At 52.3% G+C, this 20,492-nt stretch overlaps 8 protein-coding genes across 8 annotated transcripts; 6 read left to right on the top strand and 2 right to left on the bottom strand.

Annotated features, from left to right (window-relative positions):
* Positions 1 to 158: 158 nt before the first annotated feature.
* BU25DRAFT_415000 (Sec63-domain-containing protein) lies at positions 159 to 7,053 on the top strand. The gene has a single exon (XM_033707433.1). It carries the CDS (start codon positions 345 to 347, stop codon positions 6,969 to 6,971), a length of 6,627 nt encoding a protein of 2,208 aa, XP_033556945.1. The 5' UTR covers positions 159 to 344; the 3' UTR covers positions 6,972 to 7,053.
* A 2,016-nt stretch (positions 7,054 to 9,069) lies between these two features.
* Positions 9,070 to 11,453, top strand: BU25DRAFT_494832 (uncharacterized protein; the record flags this gene model as incomplete). Its single annotated transcript, XM_033711806.1, has 3 exons — positions 9,070 to 9,412; positions 10,943 to 11,277; positions 11,334 to 11,453. The coding sequence occupies 3 exons, from the start codon at positions 9,070 to 9,072 to the stop codon at positions 11,451 to 11,453; spliced, it is 798 nt and encodes a 265-aa protein (XP_033556944.1).
* A 332-nt stretch (positions 11,454 to 11,785) lies between these two features.
* On the top strand, positions 11,786 to 12,568 carry BU25DRAFT_462610 (uncharacterized protein; the record flags this gene model as incomplete). The annotated part of the gene is made up of 2 exons (XM_033710534.1): positions 11,786 to 11,883; positions 11,938 to 12,568. The coding sequence occupies 2 exons, from the start codon at positions 11,786 to 11,788 to the stop codon at positions 12,566 to 12,568; spliced, it is 729 nt and encodes a 242-aa protein (XP_033556943.1).
* Positions 12,569 to 12,637: 69 nt separating this feature from the next.
* Positions 12,638 to 13,935, bottom strand: BU25DRAFT_414999 (uncharacterized protein). The gene has a single exon (XM_033707432.1). The coding sequence runs from the start codon at positions 13,692 to 13,694 to the stop codon at positions 12,717 to 12,719; it is 978 nt and encodes a 325-aa protein (XP_033556942.1). The 5' UTR covers positions 13,695 to 13,935; the 3' UTR covers positions 12,638 to 12,716.
* Positions 13,936 to 14,075: 140 nt separating this feature from the next.
* Positions 14,076 to 16,023, top strand: BU25DRAFT_205072 (uncharacterized protein). The gene is made up of 3 exons (XM_033701139.1): positions 14,076 to 14,402; positions 14,456 to 14,950; positions 15,008 to 16,023. The coding sequence occupies exons 1-3, from the start codon at positions 14,322 to 14,324 to the stop codon at positions 15,830 to 15,832; spliced, it is 1,401 nt and encodes a 466-aa protein (XP_033556941.1). The 5' UTR covers positions 14,076 to 14,321; the 3' UTR covers positions 15,833 to 16,023.
* BU25DRAFT_414997 (uncharacterized protein) lies at positions 16,006 to 18,195 on the top strand. Its single transcript, XM_033707431.1, has one exon. The coding sequence runs from the start codon at positions 16,469 to 16,471 to the stop codon at positions 17,723 to 17,725; it is 1,257 nt and encodes a 418-aa protein (XP_033556940.1). The 5' UTR covers positions 16,006 to 16,468; the 3' UTR covers positions 17,726 to 18,195.
* On the bottom strand, positions 17,507 to 18,538 carry BU25DRAFT_205114 (uncharacterized protein). Its single transcript, XM_033701140.1, has one exon. It carries the CDS (start codon positions 18,344 to 18,346, stop codon positions 17,828 to 17,830), a length of 519 nt encoding a protein of 172 aa, XP_033556939.1. The 5' UTR covers positions 18,347 to 18,538; the 3' UTR covers positions 17,507 to 17,827.
* On the top strand, positions 18,411 to 20,442 carry BU25DRAFT_451833 (uncharacterized protein; the record flags this gene model as incomplete). Its single annotated transcript, XM_033709772.1, has 4 exons — positions 18,411 to 18,619; positions 18,680 to 18,958; positions 19,011 to 20,389; positions 20,421 to 20,442. The coding sequence occupies exons 2-4, from the start codon at positions 18,728 to 18,730 to the stop codon at positions 20,440 to 20,442; spliced, it is 1,632 nt and encodes a 543-aa protein (XP_033556938.1). The 5' UTR covers positions 18,411 to 18,619; positions 18,680 to 18,727.
* Between the last annotated feature and the right edge of the window lie 50 nt (positions 20,443 to 20,492).

Below are 20,492 nucleotides of genomic sequence, written 5' to 3'. Positions count from 1 at the left end.
CCAATTCAATGAGTCATAACCAGAGCACAGTGATATGGCCATGAGATCGCACTCGCATCAAGTGACGTGGAGGGTTTGATTTTGCTCACGTGACCGTGTCGGCCTTGAGCTTCGACCTAAGCTTGCTTCATCATAAAAGTTCTCGGTCGCCGCACGTACTTGCCCATTCAACGCAGGGCGCGCCCCGCAATCCACTCTCTATACCCACGACCTTTCTTCTTCAGGCACTGCGCGTACATAATAGCAGTCGGATCTCATACGTGTGGAGCCAACCGTCGCCACACGCCACTACACGGCATCAGCTAGAACGCGCAAAGCGCAGGAGACGCGACAACACCGGCATTATGGCGCAGAACCCCAACAACCTCGCGCAGTTCAAGTATGCGGCGATGTCCAACCTGGTCCTCCAGGCGGACCGTCGTTTTACTTCGCGCCGCCCCGATGAACACACCGGTGATCCAGAATCACTCGCGGGTCGCATCAACATCCGGGACATGGGAGGGAGGACTGCGCAAGACAAGGCACCCACACAGGCGAAGAAGCCCAAGGGGTTAGGCCTCGAACGGGGGAGTCTCACAGAGGGTAGCGACGTGCTCGAACGCGAGCAGCGCAAGCGAAAGAGGGACGACGGAACAAGCGCTTTTGGCGCTACGGCTGCTGCAGACTTCAACATCGAAGGTCTCCGCTACCGGCCGCGAACACCAGCGACACGTAACACATTCGAGCTCATCACGACCATCGTGAGCAAGGTTCTCGGAGATGTCTCCGTGTCGACCACCAGAAGTGCCGCCGATGCGGTCCTCGAATATCTGAAGGACGACACCATGAAGGACTTCGACAAGAAGAAAGAGGTGGACGACCTCCTCGGTAGCTCAATGAGCGCGAAAGAGTTCAATGAGCTGGTCAACCTCGGCAAGAAGATCACAGACTACGATGCGCAGGACGACGACGAGGACGGCGACGAGGCAATGGCAGACGCTGATGGCGCTGAAAATGACGGCAATCAGGGTGTAGCCGTTGTGTTCGACGACGAGGAGGACGACGAAGAGGCGCAGAACTTCGAAGTTCGCGACGCCGACACCTCAGACGAAGAAGACGAGCAGGAAACGGCCGTTGAGCAGATCGGAATCGACCAGGAGGATGCGGACGGAGGTTTTGCAGACACAGAAGAGATGGTCATTCAGGGCGATGTTGCTGCTTCAGCAGATCGCAAGGACGGCGCAGACAAGTTGATACCCGCACACGAGATCGACGCGTACTGGTTACAACGGCAGATCGGAGCAGTCTACGAGGATGCGCACACACAGCAAGAGAAGACACGAGACGCGTTACAGATCTTGGCAGGTGTCGCAGAAGACGGCGAGGAGAAGGAGCTGCGTGAAATTGAGAATGACCTCATGGAACTCTTCGATTACGAGCACCATGAGCTTGTCGCAAAACTCGTCCTGAACCGCGACAGAGTTGTCTGGGTAACACGATGGAGACGTGCTGCGGAAGACAAAGACGAGCGGACAGTTGTTGAGCGGGAGATGAGGGCTGCGGGTCAGCAACAGATCCTCCAAGAGCTGCGTGCAAGAGAAACTGGCGTAAAGACAGAAGACGCAGGACAGGGCAAGATGAAGTTCAACATCAAGCCCCTCAGCGCTTCGGATTCGAGAGACGTGGATATGGAAGACGCATCAAAGCCGGATGGCATTGTCGGTGGGATGCAGCCCAACAGCCGTCTGGTGAACCTCGACAACATCGTCTTTGACCAGGGCAACCATCTCATGACCAACCCTAGCGTTAAGCTGCCTCAAGGGTCGACAAGAAGACAGTTCAAGGGTTATGAAGAGATTCACGTCCCTGCACCAAAAGCGAAGCGCGATCCGAACGAGCGACTAATGCCCACTTCTGAGCTTCCAGACTGGGCCCGTGTAGGGTTCGGAAACTCCAAGTCACTCAACCGCATCCAGACGAAGTGCTTTCCCACAGCGTTCAACGATGACGGCAACATGCTCATTTGTGCCCCTACCGGATCCGGTAAGACGAATGTTGCCATGTTGACCATGCTTCGCGAGATTGGCAAGCACCGAGACCCCAAAACCGGCGAAATTGCGCTTGACGACTTCAAGATCATCTATATCGCTCCCCTCAAGGCTCTGGTCGCTGAACAGGTGGGCAACTTCGGCAAGCGTCTGGAGCCCTACGGTATCAAGGTCTCTGAGCTCACTGGTGATCGCCAACTGACAAAACAGCAAATCGCCGAGACTCAGATCATCGTTACCACCCCTGAGAAATACGACGTCATCACTCGCAAAGCCACCGATACCAGCTACATCAACCTCGTCAAGCTTATCTGTATCGATGAAATTCATCTGCTTCACGATGAGCGTGGTCCGGTTATTGAGAGCATTGTCAGCAGAACGCTTCGCCGCAGCGAGCAGACTGGTGACCATGTCCGCATCGTCGGTCTCAGTGCTACGCTGCCCAACTATCGAGATGTCGCAAGCTTCCTCCGAGTTGATGTAGACAAGGGCCTTTTCCATTTCGACGGCACATTCCGACCTTGTCCGTTGAAGCAGGAGTTCATCGGTGTCACAGACAAGAAGGCTATCAAGCAGTTGAAGGCTATGAATGATGTCTGCTACACGAAAGTTCTCGAGCAGGTTGGCGAACACCGCAACCAGATGCTGATTTTCGTCCATTCGCGAAAAGAGACAGCCAAGACCGCGAAGCATATTCGTGATAAGGCGCTAGAGGAAGAGACAATAGGCAAGATCCTGAGGTCAGATGCTGCTAGCCGAGAAATCTTGAGAGAAGAGTCGGAATCCGTTCAGAACGCTGATCTCAAGGACCTCATGCCCTACGGTTTCGGTATCCATCACGCTGGTATGTCGCGAGCGGACCGTTCGACAGTCGAAGATCTCTTCGCCGATGGCTCCATTCAGGTCCTTGTCTGTACGGCAACGTTGGCCTGGGGTGTCAACTTGCCAGCCCACACCGTCATCATCAAGGGTACACAGGTCTACTCGCCCGAGAAGGGTAGCTGGGTCGAGCTCAGCCCGCAGGACGTATTGCAGATGCTGGGTCGTGCCGGTCGTCCCCAGTACGATACCTACGGAGAAGGTATTATCATCACAACACAAGCTGAGATCCAGTATTACCTGTCGCTGCTGAACCAGCAACTGCCCATCGAGTCGCAACTTGTCAGCAAGTTGGTTGACAACCTCAATGCTGAGATCGTGTTGGGCAACGTCCGTAACCGAGACGAGGGCGTTGACTGGCTAGGTTACACATACCTCTTCGTCCGAATGCTGCGATCGCCAGCCCTCTACCGAGTTGGTCCGGAGTACGAGAACGATACAGTTTTGGAACAAAGACGAGTGGATCTCATTCACGCAGCAGCACACATCCTAGAGAAGTGCAGTCTGATCAAGTACGACAGGAAGACCGGAGCACTCCAGGCCACCGAGCTTGGAAGGATTGCGTCTCACTACTACATCTCGCACAACTCGATGATGACGTACAACCAACACATTCAGCCTGGTATCACCGCCATCGAGCTGTTCCGAGTATTCGCTTTGAGTGAGGAGTTCAAGTACATCCCGGTTCGTCAGGACGAAAAGCTCGAACTTGCCAAACTCCTTGGACGTGTGCCCATCCCTGTCAAGGAGGGCGTCGAGGAAGCTCAGGCAAAGATTAATGTTCTCTTACAAGCGTACATCTCGCGACTCAAGCTCGAGGGTCTCGCCCTCATGGCCGACCTTGTATACGTCACACAATCTGCGGGCCGTATCTTGCGCGCAATCTTTGAGATATGTCTGAAGAAGGGATGGTCGCAGGTCGCAAAGCTTGCTCTCGACATGTGCAAGATGGCAGAGAAGCGCATGTGGCCTACCATGACGCCTCTACGACAGTTTCCTACCTGCCCTCGCGACATCGTACAGAAGGCTGAGCGAATCGACGTCAACTGGTCAAGCTACTTCGGACTCGATCCACCTAGCATGGGCGAGCTCCTGGGTATGCCCAAGGCTGGCAAGGTCGTGTGCCAGCTCGTCGAGAAGTTCCCCCGTCTCGAGATTGAAGCGACACCTCGACCAGTCACCAGGTCACTGCTCAAGCTGGAACTTGCGATCAAACCGGACTTCGTTTGGGATGATGCACTCCACGGAGCGTCAGAGGCCTTCTGGATCCTTGTCGAGGACTGCGATGGTGAGCAGATCTTGTTTCACGACCAGTTCATTCTCCGCAAAGACTACTCTCAAGGCGAGATGAACGAGCATCTTGTCGAACTGACAGTGCCGATTGATGAGCCGATGCCGCCAAACTATTTCATCACCGTCTTGTCAGATCGATGGATGGCTTCAGAGACCAAGCTTGCTGTGTCTTTCCAGAAGCTCATCCTGCCAGCCAAGTTCCCAGCGCATACACCAACGCTCGACCTGCAGCCTCTACCCGTTTCGGCACTGAAGAGGAAGGAATACATGGCCCTGTACGAAGACGTCAACCGTTTCAACCGGGTTCAAACACAAGTTTTCAACTCGCTTTACACAACCGACGACAACGTCCTCGTTGGGGCTTCTGCAGGTATTGGCAAGACTTTCTGCGCCGAGTTTGCTATACTGCGACACTGGGCTAGCGACGCCGAGGGCCGCATCGTGTACCTTGCACCCTTCCAAGAGCTTGTCGACAACCAGTACAAGAACTGGAATGCACGCCTGTCTGGTCTTGGTGGTGGCAAGGATGTTGTCAAGCTCACAGGCGAGACTACAGCGGACTTGCGACTCCTCGAGAAGGGTGACCTCGTGCTCGCTACCCCGTCGCAGTGGGATTCCCTATCGCGCCAATGGCAACGAAGGAAAAACGTTCAGACTGTCGCTCTTCTCATTGCTGACGAGCTTCACATGCTAGGCGGCGCCAACGGACATGTCTACGAGATCGTGGTCTCGCGTATGCAAGCTATGGCTGCCCAGCTCGAGTCAAAGCTACGAATCGTTGGTCTCAGCGTCTCTCTAGCTAACGCACGAGACATTGGCGAGTGGATCGGTGCCACTAAGCACACTATCTACAACTTCAGTCCCGGCGTTCGCGCAGTGCCTCTCGAGTTGAAGATCCAGACATTCACCATTCCTCACTTCCCATCGTTGATGATGGCGATGGCCAGGCCGACATACACTGCCATCACACAGATGTCGCCAGACAAGCCTGCAATGATCTTCACACCGAACCGCAAGCAGACCCGCTCGTCTGCTGCAGACTTGTACGCCGCTGCCGTTGCGGACGATAACGATGATCGATTCCTCAATGCACCGTTAGAAGACATTCAGCCCATCTTGGAGAAGATCAACGAGCAGTCACTGGCGGAGTCGCTGACCCACGGTATCGGGTACTTCCACGAGGCGCTCAACTCTTTCGACAAGAAGGCTGTACAGCATCTGTTCAAGGTCGGTGCCATCCAGGTTCTGATTGTTTCGCGCAACTCGTGCTGGGAGATCGACAGCAGCGCCCATCTAGTCGTCGTTCAAGGTACTCAGTTCTTTGAGGGTCGCGAGCACCGCTATGTCGACTACCCCATCAGCGACATCCTTCAGATGTTCGGCAAGGCTGGCAGGGTTGGTCAGGACAAGTCGGCAAAGGGCGTCCTTATGCTGCCTGCGGTCAAGCGTGACTATTTCAAGAAGTTCTTGAATGAGGCACTGCCGATTGAGAGTTATCTGCACGACTACCTGCACGATGCTTTCGTTGCTGAGATTAGCGCAAAGACGATCGAGTCGACTCAAGAGGCCGTCGACTGGTCCACGTACACCTATTTCTACCGCCGTCTGCTAGCCAACCCCAGCTACTACAACCTTCACGACACCTCGCATGAGGGCCTTAGCGCTCACTTGTCTGAGCTTGTCGAGCAGACACTGAAAGAGCTTGCGGAAGCCAGCCTCATCGAGCACGACGAAGACGAGGACTCAATCACACCTCTCAATCCGTGCATGATTGCAGCCTACTACAACATCTCCTTTATCACAATGCAGACCCTCATGATGTCGCTCAACGGCCGAACGAGTCTCAAGGGCGTTTTGGAGATCATCACCGCCGCCACCGAATTCGAAGACATTCAGATCCGCCGCCACGAAGACCACATCCTGCAGCGCATCTACGACCGCGTGCCATACAAGATGCAAGACCCGAACTTCGAAACCCCTCACTTCAAGGCCTTCGTCCTTCTGCAGGCCCACTTCTCCCGCATGCAGCTCCCCATCGACCTCGCCAAGGACCAAGAAACCGTCATCCGCAAGGTTCTCAACATCCTCAGCGCCTCCGTCGATGTGCTCTCGTCCGAAGCTCACCTGAACGCTATGTCCGCTATGGAGCTTTCGCAGATGGTCGTGCAAGCAATGTGGCAGAAAGACACCCCGCTCAAGCAGATCCCGCACTTTGACACCGACACAATCAAAGCGGCGTCCAAATTTGGCATTACTGACGTCGACGATTTCATCAACGCCATGGACGAAGACGAGAACCCAGACTACAAGAAGCTCATCGCCGCGCTGGACGTCGATCAGCGACAGCTGGCGGATATTGCAAACTTCACGAATAACTACTACCCCAACATCGAGCTTGAACACGAGCTCGTCGACCCGGAGGACATTGCGAGCAATTCTCCAGCGCAGCTTAGGGTACGCATCACGCGCAACATCGATGAGGACGACGAGCTTAAGACGGACGTGCATGCGCCGTTCTACCCCGCTGAGAAGAGCGAGAGCTGGTGGTTGGTGGTGGGTGATCAGAAGGAACATACCCTGCTTGCGATCAAGAAGGTTACTGTGCCGAGAAAGTTGGAGACGAGCTTGGAGTTTACGCTCGAGAAGCCGGGAGAGCATGAGTTGACGCTGTATCTGGTGTCTGATTCGTACTTGGGAGTCGATCAGGCGCCGACATTTAAGGTCAGTGCTGCGGAGGGGATGGATGAGGATAGTGAGGAGGAGGAAGATTAAATACGAGGGGTGCATTTGTTGGACCCTGGAGGTATCCGACTGCTTGGCGTTGAGGATGAGGTTGCATGGGTGTAGTATACGCATTTGTTTACATGTCGAAAAGTAATAAGATATTCCGGTTTCAAAGTTTATCCTTCCTCATCCTCCAAGGCTCTTGTGAATCTGAGAAGACTGAACGAGCAATCTGCCACGACCTCTTGCTACTTCCGAGATAGTGCTCCGAAGCCTTCGGGTTCCTCTATGGACAGCAAGAATTCCAAATTTCGATCCATACTTCTAAGCTAGAAGGAGCTGTATCGATTGCTCTGGATAAGGCGTAATGCCCGAGGCACTCTGCAAGGCCCATCTCCGAATCTCTCGGAACTCCAATAACTGGGCCAAACAGATGATTCTGTCGTCTCCGGTGGTGCTTGGAGTGATGAAATGGCTGAGGACGTAGAAATAGATCTCGTTGCGGAGCTCGCCTGGTAAGCGGAGTAGGGGTGAAGCGGGCTGGTCTGCGAGAGCGCAAGTGCTGTCACTGCTGTCAGTGAAGGATAAGGAGACGAGGTACTTGGTCAGGTACGCTCGCCATGGCGAACTTGTTGGAGGCAGGTCGCCTTCTGTGGAACTCGAAGACCAGTGGAGTGAGGAAAGTAAGGTGTGGTGTGGTGGCAACGTTGGACGTACGGCTGCAACATTATCCTGGCACGGGGGTGGCCGCTTTATCTTGACCTACTTCCATAGTGTCAATGATCTGAATACCTCCAGGCTCTTCCTTCCACTCCACTGCTTCAACTGCGACGCCAAGACAGCGATTCCAAAATAGAGTGCGGCCCTTGGTGTCATAGCGGTAAGGAGCTTTACTTGGATGGTTTCAGACTTTTGTCAGCATAGCAGGCAATTTGACCATCTTGATGGACGATGCTGATGCAGGTGCCGCTGAATACATAGGCGTAGATTTTGTTACGCCGTTCACCTGGGAGGTGGAGGAATGGTGAGGTAGGCTGGCCTGTGGACGGACTAGAAGAGCTGTCAGTGGGACAGTAGACACGAAAGATAGGAATATACGCACGACATTGTAGCAGTCTTTGATGAAGCGATCATGGAGGACTTGAAGACGTCAAAGTGTAAGTTGATGGGCAGTGTCGTTGACTTCCTACTCAGCAACAAAAATCATTTGGCCATCGGTGCAGGGCCTGTCTTTGACGGCGCGCGACATCCGCGCAGAGACTTGCTTTCTACCGTATCGTCTAAATGTCTTCAGGTACAAACCTGACCCGCTGTTGCGAAAATGGGTTGACAGACTTGAGGCGGAGCAAAGGGCAACGATCCGAGATGCCCAAATCCTCTAGAAGCGTACTGGAAGGACTCGGCGCAGAACATAACTCGAGCAGTTTGGAGCATAGTTGACTGCTAAGTGTCGATAAAATCCTCATCAAGGAGAGCTTCCGTGCATTGAAGCCAGCGGAGAAGGCGGTCATTGTTGGCAAGGCGCAATTAAACGGACGGAAGGTTGTTTCAAATGAACACCAAAACCAAGGCCTTCCATAAAGTAGGTTAAGCGGTACGATATGACATGGTTCATGACTCTGAACCTCTGTTGAAATGCCATTTTGTGCCTTCTCCTTCACTTCGTTAGCTTACCGCTACCCGCCAGCTTGTGACGTAAGCTCAACTTAGAACGATAAAAACATTCCGTGCTCACTCTGCATCCACACTCCGATACGATCAACATCGCCATCATGAGCATGACATGCATGCGCAAGAAGAAGCGTGCTGCCACCGATCAACACACAGGCCAAGGCAACAAGCAGCTATCAACAGATTTGAGGCCTTTGAGATCAAACGCGGGGCTTAGAGCTCGCCTTCGGGCGCAAGAGGAAGCGACGGCTCGTCCACTGTGAGTCCATTCGTCACCCACGAAATTGAGGCAGTACTAAAGAATCGCGGGATCACTATCAACCAGGAGCAGTCTCCGCTCCTTCGTTTGCCGGGTGAGATTCGAGTCCGCATCTACGAGTTTGCCCTTGGGGGCAATTTGATTACACCTGGCTATATCCGCAAAACCGATGTTACACCTGGGCGTGTAGCACGCTATCACACAGGTAGCGCCGCGATGAGCACTTTCAGAAGCATGATCATGTTCTGTCGCACTATCCAGGCTGAGACAGAGCTTGTGCTGTATAGCACGAACATTTTCTGTTACACTTGCGATTCCGACTGGACACCTTGGATCCGACTGCTCGATCAAAAGAAGCGCAACGCCATCAGAACCGTACAGATGGACTACTACGGTTCTTACCGCTTCATTTACTCAACGCTATCTTCTCTCCTCAGCCTCTCAAATTTGAAAATGATCATCTTCCGATCAGGGAGCGGCCTTGGGCTTTTCAAGCAAGCTGTCCAGGAGTATGCGCAAGCAAGGAAGTGGCAAGTGATCTTCGATGATTTGCCACCTTGTGATTGCTCTTACTGCAGAAGTCTCAGATAGCAGGCGAAAAGAAGTGCTACGAGTCGTACCTGTCTTTTGGCCGGATGCAAGAACGTATCCGTAGAATGTGCAAGAGCGGCTGGTATTGGCCCGAACCTAAATGATTAAACGTCCTCCCACCGCTCTGTTCCAACAATCCGTTTCAACTATCCGTCTTCTCTACGACCTCTTCGTTCGTATTACCGTCAATATAGTAGTCGCCAACTAGCTTGCACCTTAGATTCGGGACCGGCGTAAGGACAAACGGCACAGCAGTTCTTGAGACGGTGCAACAGACGTCGCCAACCCGTGTTGCAGGACCAGGTACAAGTTCAACGCAACCAGCTTCTGAACCCACATCTATGCTTTCTCCCTCTTTGGCTCCTTCCTTGCTTCCTTCCTTCCTTCCTTCCTTCCTTCCTTCCTCCATGGCGCGCTGCGATGCGGGCCAATTGACCCCTCTGATACTTTCCAACACCTACGTTCGCTCGTTGTTCCTGAATGTTCTTTTTGTGTAACGCTCTACTCAGCATTCTCCTGTAAATCTAATTCTGGTTCTATCTCTTTCACGACAATCTCCACATCCATCGAGGCTCCAAGCATTGCTCTTAAGACGCTTTTTGGGAGATCCTTTTGACGTTTCAGGTCTTGTACCTCGAATACAACTCGCTTCAGGCCAATCCACTTCCGCATTGGCAGGAAGTAGTCATAGTTGTCCTTCGGATTTTCTTGATTACGCACCAGCGCCTGGAAGTGATCCATCTGAAACTCCTAGGAACCAAGGAAAGTTTGTAGACTCAGGACCACCTGGTTGATGACTGTAACTTGTGCCCATGAGAGACTGTTAATCAAGAAGTTACTATCGTCCTCCTGGTCGACCCCATCCGGGGGCACAAACGTGTTCAAAGAGTATGGGAGTAGGGATGTTTCTGAGTACAGCTGCCGACACGGCTTCGAATCCGTCGTTACTGCAATCGATGCGGCCCACGTAGTAGCGATCTATTGATTCCGGGGTGGACGTTGTTATGACCGAAGATCTCTTCGTAAATTCTATTTCAGGCTGCCACGTTCGACCTTAGAGCGTGCAACAGGCAAATAGAGAAATGGACAGTTCTCTCAGTATTGTGGGCCTGATCTGTTCACCGAAGTCTTTTCTGCTGACATTGCAACACTCCAGTGCGATGGTGGCCAATAAAATACTCACCCAAAGACCGTATTTTAATATCTTTTCATTTAGAGTCCTACTGAATTTGTTTTGCTTTCACTTTGTCCGCGCTCTTCTGCACGGATTCTGCATAAACCGAGCAAGTTCCAGATCGATCTAAGCCCCTCGCCATGTTCAACTTTCTACAAACTATGTGGAAGAACAAAAGCGCACAAAGTACTGAGTGGATGTAAGTCCTCCTTCAAACATCTTAAAATGTGCAATATGTGCAGCCTAACTCTGAATACAGTACTACTCTCAACCAACAACGATCGCCTTTCCTAAGCCTGCTAGCCGAGATCTGAAACCGCATAGACCAGTATGAGATTGGTGACAACATCATCTGGGTCGGCTCCGTCGATCCTGGTGCCGGCCTCGTCTTCAGCCCTACATCCATGAGCAAAGGCCTCTGGGGTTCTGGTCAGCACCTCGCTTTGTCTCATGCTATACTTACTGCCATCTACAACACGTGCCGCCAGATCCGCTTCGAGACACAGGATCTATACTACAAGCTCAACATCTTCTATGGCCAACTTTCAGTCCTTGTCAGTCCTGGTATGATGGAGCGACATCCCAGTCTACATCATGTCAAGGTTGCCCGCATCGAGTTGAAGGCCACCGACATAAAAGTTGCGGGCAACAAGGCTATGGTACTTGACGTCACTATCTATTCTTATTATCAGCTCATGGTTCTGGCATCGGTTAGGGGGACGAGAAGATCATCCATTTCCGCTACAACACCGAGGCCAAGAACATGGATTCACAGCTACCGAAGAAAGTGCTGAATAGGATGCGAATGGTCTTCCAGGAACGTAGGGTCGGTTAGCCTGTTGAGTTCGCTTTGGAGATTAGCGATCATTAGAGCCCTGTGAGTGGTGGTACGACTAGAAATTGGATATGTCAAGGGATAAACGACTTATGGCGACATTCTTTGGGAGGATTTGTGATAAACCGTAATAGCGCACTTGGAGTGTGGTGGCTGTCAGTGAATCGGTTCTGGAGTAAGGGTCAGGGTCACAAAGATTTTGCTTGTGAACCTTGGAATTGCAATCCATTTTCGTAGTTTACACACATCATCTTTTGACTTACCCCGCATTCATTTCTCTCGCCAGTTATCAGATTTTCCCAGGACTTTCGATACGAGAATTGAGCTTCAGCATGGTTCAATTCACATGCATCGGGTACACTGCCATGCGGCGACGCCCTCTATGGGAAGATTTGATGAAGGGAATGCGGAGACTATACAATGATAACCTGTAAGATGATGTGTACTGTCTTGAAGGAAGTGTTGCTCTGACAAGTTTGTGCAGTACAACTGAGAATCAGGAGCAATCAACACTGTTGCGTCTGCCAGGTGAACTGCGCACTGCGATCTACGAATACGCTCTCGGGGGCCAGGACATCACAATCCGGAAACACTTGAAGACATACCAGTGTAAAGCCTTCAAAATCTCGTACTACGTTGGTCCATTGAATCATGTGAATCATGTGATCGACATTGATGGGGATGAATGGAGCTACAGCGATGACGTTTCTCTCCTGCTGGCACTTCAACGCACTTGCCGTCAAATCTACCAGGAGACGACAGGCATGTGGTTCGCCCTCAACACCTTCCAAGGTCGCGCAGACGCGATTCCCGCATTCATCACACATCCGAACACCAAGATTCAACACATACAAAGCGTCCGTCTTCGCTTCAACGCGGTCACCAGGCAACGCGGTGTACCGCGTGTTCCCGTTATTCTGACCAGCGACCTTCACGATGCGTTAGTATCGTTGCGACTGTTGGAGAGGCTGAAGAAGATCTCAATCGTCTTGCCAAGGTCTGAGCGGCCTGAGCGCGATACTGAGGAGGCTATTCTGGCTGAGATGAGGCGCGTATTGGAGCTGGAAAGGGAAGGAACGCGCGTGCAGATCACTTTGGAGTTTTTCGATCGATAGGTGCGCTCAATGAGATGGCTGTTCTTGGACTGACTGAACGGCAATGAGGGCGCTCATTCTAATACTCCTCTTGTGCCAATTACCATTACTTTGATATACTTATTTCCCCAGAGAGCTCCTAATGGGATGAATCCAGAAAGTTCCCTTGTCACTCGGCGCGCAAAGTTACCTCAGAGAAGTTCGCAATCTTGTTCGAATTACCATCAGGCTTAGCCTTCAAGACAAAGTCAAGGAAAGCCGTAACGTACGACACCGTTAGGTTCAACATCCTGCAACCCTCAATCGTACCCAACACCTGCCCAACTTCCTGCGGTAAGTTTTCCTGCAGACCAAGTACCTCAGTGACAAGCGGCAAGTCCGAAAAACTATAATGCGCAGCTCCCTCCACCTCGAACTCTCTCTTCCACCCAGTCAACTTTGTCCAAGTCGCCTTCCATGACGGATCCGTTTCTTGCGTCTTATTTTCGTGGCCCATGAGCATGAAAGGTCGTTTCAGACCAGATGTGATGACCGATCCGAACATGGTTCCATCAAGGTTCACGCCGCCGCGAATAGATGAGATAGCCAACACTGCAGCTGCCGCTGCAGCGCCTCCAAGTGAGTGTCCCACCATGGCTGTCTTGCGGGCAGAGTATCCATACCCACGGTCAAAATCTGGTAAAACTGCTTTGACGAAGGATTGATTTCCCAGCTGTCGGTGTACGAAGGCGATATCCCTCACGCGTGTGGCGAGTGCCAGCTCGATGTCTGCATCGCTGTCGATGTCGGCTCCTTTGACGGTGGTGCCTTCAGGAAATTCGACAAAATCGGCATCGTAGGGGTGATCTATCGAGACCACCGAGTACCCAGCTGCAGCGACAGATTGTAGCATACTGCTGTAAATCAATCGCGAAGTGCCGAGAGCACCGGAGAATAGCACGAGTGGCGGATGCTCCTCAGGCGATGAACAACGTGGGACAAAGGTTGTTGTATTGCAAGCCTCGAGCTGTAAAGCGGAGAAGGACCCATTCGGCAGACCATAGGCGGCGAACTTGTCGTTCTGAAATGCCGCAGTTGCTGGCGGCATATATGGCTCGAGGTGCTTGTGACGACAGCGAACAACAGGCGTGAAGAGAGATACCATCATCCTGCGAGGACTTCCGTCTTTGGCGAAAGGGTCAAGGCGCCCAGGCGAAAAATGAGAAAGAAAGAAACTTCGGTGGTATCATCGTGATAACTAGGGAAACGTGTGCAATAAAGAGGAAGCTCAGAAATTAGCTGGTCGATTCGTGATGTCGTGTGGAAGGGCATCATCCCATCGACCCTTATATACTTTGAAATGCAATACAGACATGACTGCGGTGCTAATTACAGCGCTCTTTCGTTTCCTAAACTGTTCTTGGGTGTTGTAGAGAAGTCCGTTGTTCGGCGACGAAGGCCCTCAAGCTCGACGCGAATATACTAGGCCGAAAATAGCCTAGACGCGCTCTTTCTCTACCTATTCGGCTTGGTCAGTCTCCACTCCTCCTTCTACGCCAGCCCAGCAAACAACACTGTATCAACACGATGCCGCCGATTGACCTGAACGTGCCTTGCATGGATTCTGTCAGCTTCGGACTGATTCGGCATGTCTTGCGTCGCTCACCATTCATAAAGACAAGTTTGCGCAGTAACACTACCTTTTTCTTCTTAGTCACCAACAGCATCCGCGATCACAATCCCATATAGCGCCCACGGCAGCTTCGTGCACTCATCGTGTTCTTGACTGTAACATATGACGCAAGCTAGCGGACCCTACGATGGACGCAAGGCGCGAAGGAAGCGGTGCGACCGCTGTGTTGAGCGCCGAATTAAAGTAGGACTCACGCGCTCTTGTTTCCAAAGTCGTAGATTGACGGACTTCATCAGTGTATTGGTGGCTTCCCCTGTCTGAACTGTAGCAAAACAAATCGTACATGCCACATAACGACGAAGCGAAAGACCTCTGCACCAATCTTCCTTCACGCAACGCAAGCAACCTATACGAACACGGCCCATTCCCATGTGAACAAGACAACGGTTTCTTTGATCCCGCGAGCACCTTCAATAAAAAGCGATATTTACCTGACACACTTCTTCATATCGTTCTTACACCAGAATTCATTCACAGGCATAGCTCCACGATTCGAAACTTCGCTCTGCTCTCTTGTTCACCACGCTCCCGAACTCCGCGATGCGATCAACGCAATATCTGCGCTTCACATCACTCAGCATAGCCAGCTCGCCTCCACTAGGGATGAGAATCTCGCAGCACTGCAAGCATATTCCCGTTCTGTTCATTGCGTACAAGCAAAGATCGCATCGAAGTCGTTCTTGTGCGATCCCTCGGCGTTGTGGACAACCCTGCTACTCGGTGTATTTGAGGTCAGTAATGTCTTCTTCGAGCCAGATGTAGAAATTGCCAGTACTAATTCTCTATAGCTGATGCGTGACAGCACTGGCACCAACTGGCTCGCACACTTCTTGCATGGCACAAGTACTATCTTGCGCATGCAAGGTCCCAACATGCTTATCCTTCCAAACAAGGACACCGAACAGCGGCAAATGTTCTTCTTCGGTGCACGAATTTTCGAGATCGTACGCGCGCTGATATTCACTGAACCCACCTTCCTTGCCGAACCGGAATGGAAACTGGCAACCAAACTGTACTGGATCCAGCACATGGGTGCCTGGACGCCTAAGGAGGCGTTATTCGACATTCTACCACAGTTCGTGGACTTGGGTACACGGACTCTCCACTTCGTTACCAATGCTCAGAATATGCCACAACAGGTGCAACATTATTCTGCGACATCATTAGCCCAAGAGGGCCTTGTTCTGCAATCTACTCTTCTCCATTGGCACTCGGACTTCACCTCTTGGGCATCTCTCAGTGTCGATGGGAACAAGCTAGACGTGGAGATAAGCATCGCGCGTGTGTATTATCACACCATCTCTGTTTATCTTGACGGTATATTCTCATACCACGTACCTTTTACATCCGCATCAGCACCGCCCTCTCCGACCTTGAGTAGCACCGTAGTAGGCGGGCATGTGAGGCAGATCCTAATGACAAGTGGCAGCCTACTGGACCAGGGAAGTGCGGGAATACTTCTGTTCTTCCCATTAAGGGTTGCAGGGGCAAGGGCTCGCGATCGTTCGACTCGGTTCGAAATTCTGCAACTGTTAGAGACAATCACACTGAGGGGTTTCTCAGTAGCCCAGTCGTTTGTGAATGACCTCAACGAATTGTGGGCGCGACAATGAACGAATTGACAGCACGGAATGCTTGGAACTGTATATTGAAAGGACTTTCAAAGTAAGGAAGACGTTGTCTTGTTGAGTGGGAGCGTACACAACAAAGAGCTGCTGCGGAAATCTTTCAACATATTTAAGGCGCATAGCTACAATATGGATGCTAAACAACTCGGTTTGGAGCAGAGACTATATGTAGTCAGTAATGATCAATAGGGCTGGCAACTTTCAGTTCCAGTGAAACAACTATATTGACAAGTACATCGATGATCTGTCATAAGATAGCGCCCACATAAGAACATGTGTGTAGGGCTGCGGAGTGAACCTGCTTGCACGCAAGGGGTGCACCAGAGTCCCCGCCCAAATTAAAATAAGCGTCCTGTACAAAGTTGGGGTCCGAAAGCCATGACAGGTATTTAGCTATGCCTTTGTACTAATCGAAGGGATAGCAGTGCTGAGCCATCCCATAGGCTCGACGACTTTCTTTGTTGTTTCGGGATCTGACAACGCTCTAGCCAGCCCCAACATGTGCAACTCTGCAAACATCGCTATAGCGACCAGACAAAGAACCATGGCCCAAATACCGCGCAAGCGCTGTTGGACTGCCTCCCGCGCACCTACGATTGAGTACAGATTCGTGTCGTCAAGATGCAAACCACGGGCGAGGATTACTACGACATCCCCGATGATGAACTACCATCAGCGAACTTCGCGGCCCGTCCCACGAGAGAGATTAGCGAACTCGGTTTACTCGTCATTGATGGACTGTGGACCTTCACGAGCTTTGCTTCGTCTTCATTTGAGAATACCGACGGCGAAGACGATACTGACGACGGCCCGACTCCCACAACTCTTACCCCAGAAACACCCTTAATGCCTCAACCGGAGATGCCGCGCACACTGCCTGATACGCCGGCCATCACAGTGACATCGCTCTCGCGCAGACAGTCGCTACGGCAAGGAATAAGGAGTGTGGGCGATGTCGTAGCAATCGTGCGAAGACCCAGTATGCGGCAAAAAGCTAACACAGCACTGCCTAGTGCGTTCAACTCCACGGAGTATGCACCGCAAGATGCAGCGAGAGGGAGGCACTTAAGACATCTATCATCTAAGAACGATTCAAAAGCTAGGAAAGTGTTAGGCATAGACGAAAGGCTATTAGAAAAAGAGGTAGTGAAACCTATGTATTCAACTGATGAATGTGAAGAAGAGGAGAAAGGGACGGAGTTATTGCAAGCAAATGCATCCTTCTCTCGCAAATCAAGAGTGAGGGAGACACTGGAGAGGAAGCAGCTGGCAAGGCTGAGAATGGACTTTGTGGAATCAGAGCCTGACAAATCCGTCGACTCACCTCAATCGATGCTAGGCACGCCAGTAGAGCTGTACGCTACACCTGAGCGCCAGCCTGGGCGATTCAGGCCAACCAGTGCAATCTATGGCAGGCGAGGGACCTCAACACCAGTTTCACCAAAGACGCCCTCGCGCTTCCAGAGACCACAGCCACGATCAGACGGCAGGTTTGCCGGCGACGAGGACCTCGAGGACCTGTATCAGACAAGGATCTACGTGCCTGGTCCGATCCATCTCGAAAAGCACCCAGCCTTGCTTCGAAAGGATTCCGTTGCTACTTTGGACCCGTTCGCCAGCGAAACAGATTCGATAGTCGTGTACTTCGACGGCATTGGTCTGATCGAAGAAGCCACAGATGAATGCTTGGACCGGTATTGGCTGAACGGGCAGCAACAGGCGCTACAAGAAACGGATTTGGATGTGATGGAACTCGAACCTCTGAGCCCGCGGAGTCAGCAAAGTAGCAATCGAAGGATGCCTCCAGCATGTTCTCGTTCTCGTCAGCGTCATCAGGCGCCTCCGTGCCACAAGGCTCTCCACAAAAGCGCCAGCTAATCAGATTAAGGAGACTGCTCTCGCCGGCACTACCCGGCTCGAAAAGTTCCGAAAGTTGTGAACAGCAAACTGAAGGCTCGTGACATGCTAGAAGAAAACGGCCTATGTTTGGAGAAATCGAATCAAACCTAATGGAAATTGAAGACTCATAAGCCGTGTTTGAGATGAGAACGCTCGGTGAATTCTCGCGCCAAGAAATATACGACTCGCTGCTGGCCTAATGAGGTAGTCCGTGATGTGACAAAGCGTTCGATAGAAAGAAATGCAAAAGGTGTGGCTCGAAGGGGATATGATTAGCAGCGTAAAGTCGCAACGGGGCGTTGAAGAGGAGTCGGCCCATGTGCGATCTGAAGACCCTTGTGGATGACGACCGTTCTGCCTTTGCAACATCCGACAGAGGCGCGGGGGCCGCGCAAAAAGCAATACCAGCTGGACGAGGATGCGCTGCCACTGATGCAGAGATTGACCGAATGGAAGAGGATGCAGGATAGCTTGTTGCCCTTTCACCGAGTGTGGGCTCACGATAGGGTCGATCCTTGCCAAGCTGACATGGGTCGGTGCACACTCGTCCAAAAAGAAAATGCGAGGCAGCGAATGACATTCACCCACGTCTCCTGTCATCCAATCACATTTCAGATGGAAGTTGGTGATCTTCGACTTGGGTTGCCCTCCTGAGCGACGTTTGGCCCTGTCACGACCCGCTCAGCGCGTCCCGCACTCGTCAGACGTCCTCCGCTCGAGCCAGCGCATCAACCGCCTGCCGCATTTCGTGTGGGTGCTAAAAGCCCATTATCCCCATCATGGCCCGCTTCCTCCTCCATTGCACGCCTCACATTGCTGAAGAACCTCATTCGCCTTTATATCGTCCGCGTTTCAGTAGTCAGCTATTCTATTGTAAGATTTACTGCACAGACAGACGCACATCAACGTTCGCAGATTGTTAACATCGTGCAGTTTGCTTCCTACAAGACCACCACATCTGCCACCAAATACTACCTTAACATGGCCAATATCTATATAAATAGTAGTAGTAGTGCCTATGCGATACCGGAACAGGCGAAACTGGACTTCTGGGTCAACAACGCCCACCTCACTGAGGAGGAGCGCCAGGCAGCTTGGTTACACGGCCCCCTCTACCAAAGCCATGGCTTCGACAACCCCGCACAGCCATCGATGGCCCACCAGACCCCAAGGACGATGCCAAACAGCATGTCGAACTTGACACAACTTCCTGTATGGACATCATCTTTGGTGGTCGCTCTCCCTATGTTCTAACCTCCAGCAGATGGACCGCACCCAATCCGCCCCGGCCTCCCAACCCAGATCCACCACCATCCCCGAGAGCAACAATCTCCAACGCTCAGCAAGCGACCTCACCATCTGGTCAGCGACATCCAACGAGACGAGCGACTATGCACTCTACTCGGAGCAATCGATGCGGAACCAGGCCAGCCTTCAGGCCATTCCTGAGGCTACGGTTGAGTACACCCCTGGTGACTACGTCAATACTTGCATTGAGCAGGCTTCATCGCCTTCAGTCCCCTTTCATAACATGCACGTGCAACTAACCCCCCAATGGTGTCAATTATCAGATTGCTCCACATCACCCAGCACACCTCAGACTGCGCTGATGACTCCTGTTACTCAATCTAGTAACGCCATGAGTCGTCAAAGCAGTCTGAACACCTCTTTCCTTGATGAAACTTCTCTGCGCGTTCAGTCTGATTTGTCTTACATGCCTATCCTCCCTGAGGATAGCGCACTTTCCTTTCCTTCTTGCTACGATGGATCGAAATTCGATTCTAATTTCCTTGCCTTCACTGGTCCTGCGGCCAGTGAAACTGTCGTTTTTCCTGTGTTTTCTGTTCCTGCTTCAATGGCAAGTGTGCAAGCACTTGCCGCTTCTTCCGGACAACATCATCAGAACGAGTCGCACCTGGCGGAGGATATGCGGAGGTCGACATCCCACTCGTCCGAGAGCAACGCGAGCGACGCCTCGGCGCCGTCAACTTGCTCCCGGCAATCGCGCCGCGAGCGCGAAATCAATGCCGCGGCTGCGTCGCGCCCGCTTGCCCCTAAAGCAAGCGAGCCACATGCGGAGGCCTTGTCTAAGCCATCCAATGCTCAGATGGCGCGGATAAGGTCCGAAGACGGGTCTTCCAAGACCGTAGGTGTGATCTCTAAAACACCATATGTCCGCCCCCAACACCCTAAGATCATGTGTCAGCACTGCGACGAACGCCCTGACGGGTTTCGCGGCACGCATGAACTTGATCGCCACATCGCGCGCGCGCACGCTGTGGTGCGCAAGGGGTATATCTGTGTTGCGCCGTCTTTCGACAAGCACTTTCTCGACAACTGTAAACACTGCCGCAACAAGAAAGTCTATGGCGCATACTACAACGCCGCTGCGCACCTGCGCCGCGCACACTTCCACCCGCGCAAGCGGGGCCGGAAGGGCAAGAATGACGAGAAGCGCGGCGGGATTGGTGGCGGTGACCATCCTGCCATGGACTGGCTGAAGCAGCATTGGATTCAAGAGATGGAAGTTCCCAACAACCCGCTACCTACGTCGCCTGAGAGCGTGTCGGACAGCGCGCCTGAGACCGAAGCTGCTGGCGCTGGCTACGAGACGACGTTCGATATGGTTGATGTGTCGAAACCGTATCCCGTGGGGCAGCAGCAGTTGCCGCAGATCCCGCTCGACTACGGGTTGAGCGCGAGTATACAGCCCGTTGACCCTGTCATGTACAATGACAATTTCGTC

The sequence above is a fragment of the Macroventuria anomochaeta genome (assembly GCF_010093625.1).
Source record: "Macroventuria anomochaeta strain CBS 525.71 unplaced genomic scaffold BU25scaffold_42, whole genome shotgun sequence".
Classification (NCBI taxonomy): Eukaryota; Fungi; Ascomycota; class Dothideomycetes; order Pleosporales; family Didymellaceae; genus Macroventuria; species Macroventuria anomochaeta.
This window is presented reverse-complemented; position numbering and strand designations above follow the sequence as displayed.